The 9,932-nt window shown below is 43.0% G+C and overlaps 1 protein-coding gene across 1 annotated transcript; it reads left to right on the top strand.

Moving 5' to 3' along the window:
- Window positions 1-3,440: 3,440 nt before the first annotated feature.
- LOC115239850 lies at window positions 3,441-5,219 on the top strand. Its single transcript, XM_029814634.1, has 2 exons — window positions 3,441-3,810; window positions 4,069-5,219. The coding sequence occupies exons 1-2, from the start codon at window positions 3,444-3,446 to the stop codon at window positions 5,040-5,042; spliced, it is 1,341 nt and encodes a 446-aa protein (XP_029670494.1). The 5' UTR covers window positions 3,441-3,443; the 3' UTR covers window positions 5,043-5,219.
- The last annotated feature ends 4,713 nt before the right edge of the window (window positions 5,220-9,932 follow it).

The raw sequence follows: 9,932 nt of genomic DNA, 5'->3' as shown, positions 1-9,932 counted from the left end.
GGTCCTTTTCGGACTTACAATAGTATGATGGCTCGCATGATCGCTCGCTGTGTCAGTAGGTCGCTGACGCTGCAGTCCTTCGCTCGGCGGCTGATACGGCTGACGATGCTCGTCGTACGGCGGTCGTTGTCCGGCGACGGTGCGTTGTCCGTAGAGTTATCGTAGGTCGCGATGCTTGGTGGCTCACGTTTCTGCTACAGCTGTTGCGGCGATGTTCGTTCTGTTGTCCGTGCGTTGTCTTCTGTCGATTGTGGTTTCCGTCAGCTTACTTTTATGTGTGTTGGCGTGACCGCTCTGTTTACATCCTAGGTGCTTTGCAGGTCTTGGGGAAGGCTTGGCTGCTGCTTCCGTCCGTTAGCTTCAATCGATTTCTGGCGTTCTTAACACAACCGTGTCTTTTGCAGGTCTTGGAGGAGCTCTGGCGATGCCCCGGCAGATCCCACCACTGCCACCAAATAATGTTATGCCTCCGGAGAGGCACGGTAGTTAGGATCGTTTGCCGGAAAGAATTTGAGAATTCAGACTCCGCCCAAGAGACTCAATGATTTTAATGTAGTTGACAATGACACTCTTGTAGTCGGAATGAAAAAATATATATATATATTTATTTTATTCACAAATTGGCTTAATTACAAAGTTCCCGCACGTTAGTTCGCGTCGCGTATCGCGATAGCGAATATCTTGGCGTGCGCGTGTCTGGAGTCGAGTTTCGGTCGCGAGATTCACTCCTCGATCTTTTGTATTTATTTCTGTCGACTGCGTGGCTTTAATTTAATAGTTGCCCGTAATTAGCGTTATTGACTGCCCGCTCGATACAAATTAATTATTAAGACTGCCCGCCGCTCGTTAGCGATGGGTTTTTTTATTATCTCCCTTTGGTTTCCCGGGAGGAGATCGTTTAGCGGCAGGACTATGTGTCGTGTCCATCGAGCAATGTCCAATAAAACGTGTCCAATAATGCGTGTGCAATCGAGCAATGCCCAATCGTTCCGTGTCCAAACGGGATACGCCCGCGTGTACGTGTAAGTTTGTGCATAGGGGCAGGCTACGAACAGGACTGAGCGAAAACGTTTGCCGCTCGCACATGTTCGGCCGTCGAATTTTCCTATTCGCTTGCAGTATATGCAATTCCACACAATATAATAGTGTTATAGCCCAAAAAGGCTATATACGAATTACTAGATACATATTATTTTGGAGATATATTATTTTATACGATAAGACATTGCTCAACATGTAACGCGAATACAGATCACGTTACGAACGTTAACCGAGCGAAGCGCTGACAACGCGAGCCACGCGCGAAGCCGGAGCGACCGCGCAATCACTTCATTGCGAAAACGCGGAAATCAGGGCAAGCGGAATAAGGAAATTGCGAAAATGCAACCAAAGAAATCCTACTTAGAAGCGGAATACGGAAATTGCGAAAATGCAAGGAAAGAAGTCCTACTTAAAACTCCTTAACTTGCACCCGGATCTTGCCGTCAAAATCGAGCGACACATGGCCTTGTCGCTAAACGACCCCCTTCTGGAAAACCAAGGGGAGATAATAAAAAGACCCATCGCTAACGAGCGGCGGGCAGTCTTTATCATTAATTAACATTACGCGGGCAGTCAATAACGCTTGTTACGGGAAACTATTAAATTAACGCCACGCAGTCGGCAGAAAGAAATACGGAAGATCGAGAAGTGAGTCTTGCGACCGAACACGCCACGCCAAGATATCCGATATCGCGATACGCGACGCGAGAGACGTGCGAAGACTTTGTAATTAAACCAAGTACGAATAAAATAGTTATATATACATTTATTCAGAATACGAAAGTGTCATTTTTAATTATAATAAATTCAGTGAACTACTCGGGCGGAGCCCGAATTCCCAAATTCCTTCCGGCAAACGATCCTAACTACCGTGCCTCTCCGGAGGCATAACATAATTTGGTGGCAGCGGTGGGATCTGCCAAAGGACGTCAGCGAGCTCATCCCGCTAAGACCTGAAAAAGACACAACTGTATTCAAAAACGGGCACGCCAGCAACCAATCGAATTAAAGTTGACGAACGGAAGCAGCCAAGCCTTCTCCAAGACCTGCAAAGCACCCCGAGTGTAAACAGGGCAGGCACGCCAGCACACGTAAAACGTAAGCTGACGGAAACCACAATCGACGGAAGACAACGCAAGGACAACAGAACGAGCATCGCCACAACAGCTGTAGCAGAAACGCGAGCCGCCAAGCATCGCGACCTACGATAACTCTACGAACAACGCACCGACGCCGGACAACGACCGCCGTACGACGAATATCGTCAGCCTTATCAGCCGCCGAGCGAAGGACTGCAGCGTCAGCGACCTACTGAAACAGCGAGCGATCATGCGAGTCGTCATAATATTGTAAGTCCGAAAAAATTTAATAATTATAACTGCGTGAATGTCGGAAGGTTCGAATATACCGAAACAGATAGCGAACCGATCGTGGTTACTGAGCAAACCAGCCCGACGAGCGATTGAATTAAGCTTAACACCGCGAGAAAATCTTTATAACGTGCGGAAAAACTTAGAAACGCAATACTCGAGCGAAAGCGAGCCCGAGTTACCGGAAAACGTCGTCACAGAACGCGAATTTCCATTTAACAATTTGGACGAAAGCCTACTCCCGCGTAATACGACTGACCTCACTGACAACGCTCAACGCGAGACTAGACGTAAGCGACCGTACATTAGCAGAACTCCAAGTAGAGTATTTTTAGGGCGCGAATTTTCGCTAACTTCCTACGAGAGCGATCTGTTCGATCCGAAAGAGATTTATAGCCAACAGGAAAATAATATGGCCGAATCGCGAAATCCGCAAGAACGCACTCCCGCGAACCCGCCGAAAACACATCGCGAGGAAAGAAGAGATGATACGCAACTCTTCGAAATACTAAATGAAATGCGCACAGAAATAAGGGCATTGAATAGGGGAGTAACGCGAGTAGAAGACGCGATTATGGATTTCCCACGTCACGGATGTCCCCGCCGAGAGAACGATAATGACGCGTTTAATACCACATACGGGCGAACCGACCGTGCATCAGAAACCGACGTAGCATTGCTCCGAACTACTTGCCGTTAAAAAAAGCAAGAACAATAATTCCCGAATTTGACGGAACTCCGCGACATAAGTTATTAGAATTTTTAAATGCATGCACGTACGCCGTTCAAAACATAAATCCCGCGGATGAAGAATCTTTAATCCGAGCAATTTTATATACGAAACTAAAAGGAAAAGCCATGCAGGTTTTCGAAACACTAAATATTCAGACTTTCGACGAACTAAAACAACAACTCGAGACTTGTTACCAGTCGAAACAAAGCACGACACATTTACAGATTGAATTCAATTCGCTAAAACAAAAGCCGAATGAAATTGCGCACGCTTTCTGACAACGCGTTGATTTACTAGCGATGAAATTATACGATTCGATGATTGAAGGAAAAGAGCATTCCGCATCATCAAAACGCACAATTCAACAAACAATCCAAGAGCAGGCGTTAATAAATTACCAGATCGGGCTACACGACAAATTACAAGTGCTCGTACGCGCGCAGCGATATACGACGCTCAAAGAAGCGATAACGGGCGCGAGCGCCGAAGAAAAACTCAGACCGGGAACAGCGAGAACAAGTAGTTTTGTTAATAAAAATAAAACCGAATCAAGTTACTCGCGAAATAGTCGAAATCCGACACCGCAATGCTTTAAATGCGGAAAAAACGGACATTACGGACGCGATTGTCGAAGTAGCCGATATGCGCTCCCGAAACCGGAAAAACCCTCGGACGAATTACAAGTACTCGCACGCGCGCAGCGATATACGACGCTCCAAGAAGCGATAACGGGCGCGATCGCCGAAGAAAAACTCAGACCGGGAACAGCGTCAACAAGTAGTTTTATTAATAAAAATAAAACCGAAACAAGTTACTCGCGAAATAGTCGAAGTTCGAACCCGCAATGCTTTAAATGCGGAAAAAACGGACATTACGGACGCGATTGTCGAAGTAGCCGATATGCGCTCCCGAAACCGGAAAAACCCTCGCGAATAAACGCAATAAGTAAATACTGCTCGCATTGCAAAAGAACAGGACACAGCCGCGACGAATGCTGGAGCCTAAACGGAAAACCGAAACATAGTACAGATAAACAAAAAATCGGAAATCAGCAAAAAACGCGCGAAGAAAATATACGCGACCGAAAGAAATCGCGACAACAGAAAAGGAACGCCGATAGCGCAAGTAGCAGCAGCGAAGACGAGCAGGATAAAGCGAGAAAGAAACAACCGCGACCTGCATCTGAGTATCGCGTTACACATATTAAAGATATGTCACGCGCACAGAAAAAAACGGATTTATTGCTAATAACATTACCAATGCGACAAGCAAAAGACGGAAAAATACAGATGTTGTACGACTCAGGGTCGACCATCTCATTAATAAAATTGAAACATTTAAAGGATGACACACTAATACATGAAGGTAAAATCGCGCTTACAGGCATAACCGGGCATAAAGTACACACCATAGGAAAAATGTACGCCACGATCAAGATAGAAAATCACAAGGTAAAACATGCATTTTACGTTGTAAGAGACGACATTCCAATAGAATATGAAGGAATAATAGGAATTGATTTCCTTCAACAACATTCGGTATCCTGTGATTATAATCAAAATCAATTAAAAATAGGAGAAGCCGTGCTAAGATTCCATACGTTTAACAAAACAATCCTAAAACCGCGCAGCGAAACCATCGTAAAAGCGATAACGAAGCAAAATCGGATAGGAATAGTACGAGCAGAGGAAACAGCTCCAGGAATCTACCTTGGAAACTGCTTAGTAGAACCGAAGGATTACACGTGTCCCGTTAGTATCATAAATACAACCGATACGGAAGTCGAGATACAGACGCCGAACGTCACACTCGAAGACATAGAACGCGAAATCGAATCCAAAATATACACGATACAAGCAAGAAAAAATTTTAAGCCTACTAGCTCGAGACAAATCTGACAACTACTACGCACGCAACATTTAAATACGGAAGAAAAACAGGCACTCCTACGGATATGCGAAGAATATTGCGATACATTTCAGTTGGACGGAGAACCACTGACGTGCACCGCGACGGTAGAGCACGAGATAAACACGCGCGCTGATACCTCGCCGGTGAACACGAGACCGTATCGTCTTCCCAATAAGCACAAGACGGAAGTAAATAAACAAGTGCAAGAAATGCTGAAAAACGGCATAATCCGAACAAGCGCGAGTCAATGGAACGCACCCTTTAGTGGTACCGAAAAAGGCCGACGCATCCGGAAAACCAAAGCTCCGAGTAGTAGTAGACTTTCGGAAGCTAAACGACTTAACAATAGGCGATTCATTTCCACTGCCCAATATCACCGAGATACTAGACCTGTTAGGAAACGCTAGATATTTTACCACACTAGACTTAGCATTAGGATATCATCAGATACCGATGGCTGAGCAAGATAAACAAAAAAACAGCTTTTTCAACGCCCTACGGACACTATGAATTTAATAGAATGCCGTTTGTATTGAAAAATGCGCCAGCAATATTCCAGAGACTAATGAAGTCAATTCTAACCGGAATGCAAGGACTTAAATGTCTAGTTTATTTAGACGACATCGTCATATATGGAGCGAGCCTAGAGGACCACAATAAAAGACACAAGGAAGTACTGCAGAGACTCCGAGAAAATAATCTAAAATTGCAACCAGATAAATGCGAGTTTTTGCGTAGTAGACTTTCGGAAGCTAAACGATTTAACAATAGGCGATTCATTTCCACTGCCCAATATCACCGAGATACTGGACCAGTTAGGAAACGCTAAATATTTTACCACACTAGACTTAGCGTCAGGATATCATCAGATACCGATGGCTGAGCAAGATAAACAAAAGACAGCTTTTTCAACGCCCTACGGACACTATGAATTTAATAGAATGCCGTTTGGATTGAAAAATGCGCCAGCAACATTCCAGAGACTAATGAATTCAATTCTAACCGGAATGCAAGGACTTAAATGTCTAGTTTATTTAGACGACATCGTCATATATGGAGCGAGCCTAGAGGACCACAATAAAAGACTCAAGGAAGTACTGCAGAGACTCCGAGAAAATAATCTAAAATTGCAACCAGATAAATGCGAATTTTTGCGCAAGGAAGTAATTTATCTAGGTCACATAATTTCGGAGAATGGAATATCTCCGGATCCGTCAAAGTTAACGGCAATAAAGGAATTTCCGACGCCGAAGAAAGTAAAAGATATACAATCTTTCATAGGACTAGCCGGATATTACAGAAAATTCATAGAAGATTTTTCAAAAATAGCCAAGCCACTGACAAAATTAACGAAGAAAACGGAAAAATTCGAGTGGACTATGAAACAGCAAAATGCTATCGAAATATTAGAAGAAAGATTAATGACAGCGCCAGTGCTAACGTATCGAGATTTCAATCAAGAATTCATAGTGACCACTGATGCTTCCGACTATGCAGTCGGAGCAGTATTGTCACAATGAAAAGTAGGTAACGACCGGCCAATTGCTTACGCCAGCAGAGTTTTATCGCGGGCGGAGCAGAATTACAATACAACCGAGAAAGAATTATTAGCGATTGTATGGGCTATAAAACATTTTAGGCCATATATATACGGTACGAAATTTAAAATCGTAACCGATCACAAACCATTAATCTGGTTATTTAATGTGAACGATCCTGGATCGAGATTGATCCGATGGAGATTAAAACTCGAAGAATATGATTATGAAATCATCCATAAAGCCGGACGAGCGAACGCGAACGCCGAAGCACTGAGCCGCAATGTAACAAGAGAAGCGCATGAAACAGAAAAGGAAGAACGAGAGACCCTCGCAATAGAAGAAGAAACAAACTCCGACGAAGAAAAAATATACACGGTGGAAGACAAGAAACAAATATTATATGAATATCATGATGCACCCACAGGAGGACATCAAGGAGTTGAACGAACGATAAAAAGAATCCGCCTAAACTATAATTGGCCAGGAATAACGAAAGATGTAGAAAAATACATTGCAAAATGCGAATTGTGCCAGAAAAATAAACTATCGCGAAAAAATAAAGTACCGTTAATAATCACGGATACGCCTACTAAACCTTTCGAAAAATGCGCGTTGGATATTGTTACGTTCAGACTCGGGGAAGGATGAGTCGACGGAAGGGCGCAACAACTATCTTTTATTATCCCGAAGTTAAACGTCTCGTGGCGTTTGGAATCGGGCTGAACGAACTGACAGGTCTGAAAAGCAGGTAAACGACTGAGTCGCTGTTACGCTGGTTATTCAGACGTTCGCTCGGTGGTCTTTTTTCTTCGCGGGTGTTACATTAATACGAGGACATCAGTCAGAAATGCAATGGAATGATTTTACTGTTAAATTTAGATTCTGATTGGGTGATACAATGTGATGATTTAATTAAATAAATAAAAAATAAACAAACATGTGTGTGTGTGTGAGTGGGAAAAGAAATATGGAGTCATGGAGGGGAAGAATGAAGGGAGATATTTTAGTTACTCTAATCTTGGTAGGATGAAGCGGATTCTAAGTCGGGTAGTTCATTGCTGAACTCCTCTATAGCTTTTATAAAATCTGCTTCTGAACACTGCGGGGAAGATGGGGGTGAATTGTTCAAAAGGATGGTGGATAGTGAGGAGAAGGAACGTGGGGAAAGCGGAGGTTCGGTCGCTGGAGTGATATAGTCGGGGAAGTAGATGGGGGAGTAACTGGAGGAGGAGTATCTTGGCGACGAAGGGAGAGTAGGTTCGGTGGATATCTCTAAAATAATATGTATCTAGTGATTCGTATATAGCCTTTTGAGGGTATCTACTGGTTTTTATTTATTTTTAGGCGACCGGCGCGGCGTCGTCACCGGTCTCTCACGTCTTTCACACGGTTACTTGTAGATATAGATATTGATAAGTGACTAAATGTTTAAGGAATGTGTGACGCAAGATGCTCTATTTACCGAACGACTCATTTCTATCACCGATCGCTTATCATTGCCGCAACTTCGCGGAAGGGAGGAATCGTGCAGTCGCCAGGACGTAACAATATTGTAGGACCGCTAACAGTTACAACAAACGGAAATAAATATCTTCTAACATTCCAAGACAATTCAACGAAATTTAGCAAAGCGATACCGATTCCAAACCAAGAAGCGAACACGGTCAGTAAAGAATTCGTTACAAAAATTGTACTTGAACACGGAATACCGGAAAAAATTTTAACGGATCAAGGCACAAATTTCCTCAGCGAAATATTTAAAAATACACGTAAATTATTAAAATTAAATAAAATACAAACAACTGCCTATCATCCGGAAAGTAATGGCGCGTTAGAACGATCGCATCGAACATTAGCGGAATATTTAAGACACTACGTAAACGAAGACCAGACAGACTGGGACGAATGGATACCGCAATGTTCACATATAATACGATGTCACACACAGCTACGGGGTATACACCCTTCGAATTAGTCTACGGGCACCAAGCGGATCTACCTACGTCACTGACAAGACCGCCTAAACCGACAAATAACTATAAATTCGGACGTGAATTATACAATTAAGAAAGGAAGAAAAGCGGTGCGCATGCATACAAACAAATTAAAGCAATTTATAGAAAATTAAAATAAAAAACTTACCTATTCGTTGTTGGAACGACCGGTTAACCGCATCCGATCCAAAGCGCGACGCATCTGCTCAACCGTAGCCCGACCTCGCCCTTCGGAGTTACGGAAAGTAGCGCGGATATGATTGAGAAAAACACGCCCTCGAAGGCGTACAGGCACATCCAGCCATAGCCTTCGCAATAATGGGATGAAGCCATCAGGAGGCTCATAGCGAAGCACCCAAAAGTCATCGTCGAAACCATCTATATCCACCATATTCATGTCAGTTTGAGGAATAATAACTAACGTTGCACCATCACCAGTATTGTCAATCTCGTCCTCCGAAGAAGGAAGATAACAAGAACGATCGACTAAGTTCGCGCAAACCATGTTAATAAGACACACAGTAAAACGCGACTGAATTAAAAACTAAACGACGCTAAAAGCTAGCAAGCAGAAAGGCGAAACTCATAAAATGAGAACCGATAAGACGGTTATATGAAACATTTTAATATGAAATTACAGGATACTCGTCAGTTGGAACAGCCGACAGGCCGAGAGTCGCACGGGGCAACATGAACCGGATTCACTTTACAAAATCCAAGAGTTCCTACACAACCCCGGCATACATTTCGAGAAAATCGGACAAATGCACCAAGCCATAAAAACGTGGAAATTAGTTATTAAATTAGATATAACGACGCTAAACGATAAAGCATGGCAAACAAAACCAATACATCCAACAAACCAACGAGATGTGCGAACAAATAAAATCGGAATTCCACGATAAACGTACTTGCGATAATTTAAAAGAAATCGTAAAAAACGAGTCGAAACAATTAACAAAATTGATCACTCTAATAAATACGCTATATAAGACACGGACGAACGGACGTAGAGGTCTCGTCGACGGAATAGGTGCAATAGCGAAAACATTGTTCGGTACAATGGACGCGGACGATAGAGAATTAATAAACGAACAGTTAAATCTCTTACAGAATAATCAACAAACCCTTCAACATGTCGCGAAAAATCAAATAAAAATCTTAAATAGTACAATAGTACACCTAGATAAACTAGAAAATATATTAGACCATAACGGTAAATTATTAAATCATTATGTTCGAGAATATAGTACTCGCGAAGAAATAACCAAACATTTTACGGTAATCATCGCGAAAAGAAGCAGCTATCCAATTACCTCACGGTTTATATTTCCCTTTCGAA

This window comes from Formica exsecta, unplaced genomic scaffold (genome assembly GCF_003651465.1).
Source record: "Formica exsecta isolate Colony F162 unplaced genomic scaffold, ASM365146v1 scaffold396, whole genome shotgun sequence".
NCBI classification, from domain to species: domain Eukaryota; kingdom Metazoa; phylum Arthropoda; class Insecta; order Hymenoptera; family Formicidae; genus Formica; species Formica exsecta.
This window is presented reverse-complemented; position numbering and strand designations above follow the sequence as displayed.

Coding starts and splice junctions, on each gene's coding strand:
- LOC115239850 (XM_029814634.1), top strand. CDS start 3,444: ATGAAATTATACGATTCGATGATTGAAGGAAAAGAGCATTCCGCATCA. Junction 3,811..4,068: donor GCTCCCGAAACCGGAAAAAC/CCTCGGACGAAT, acceptor AACCGGAAAAAC/CCTCGCGAATAAACGCAATA.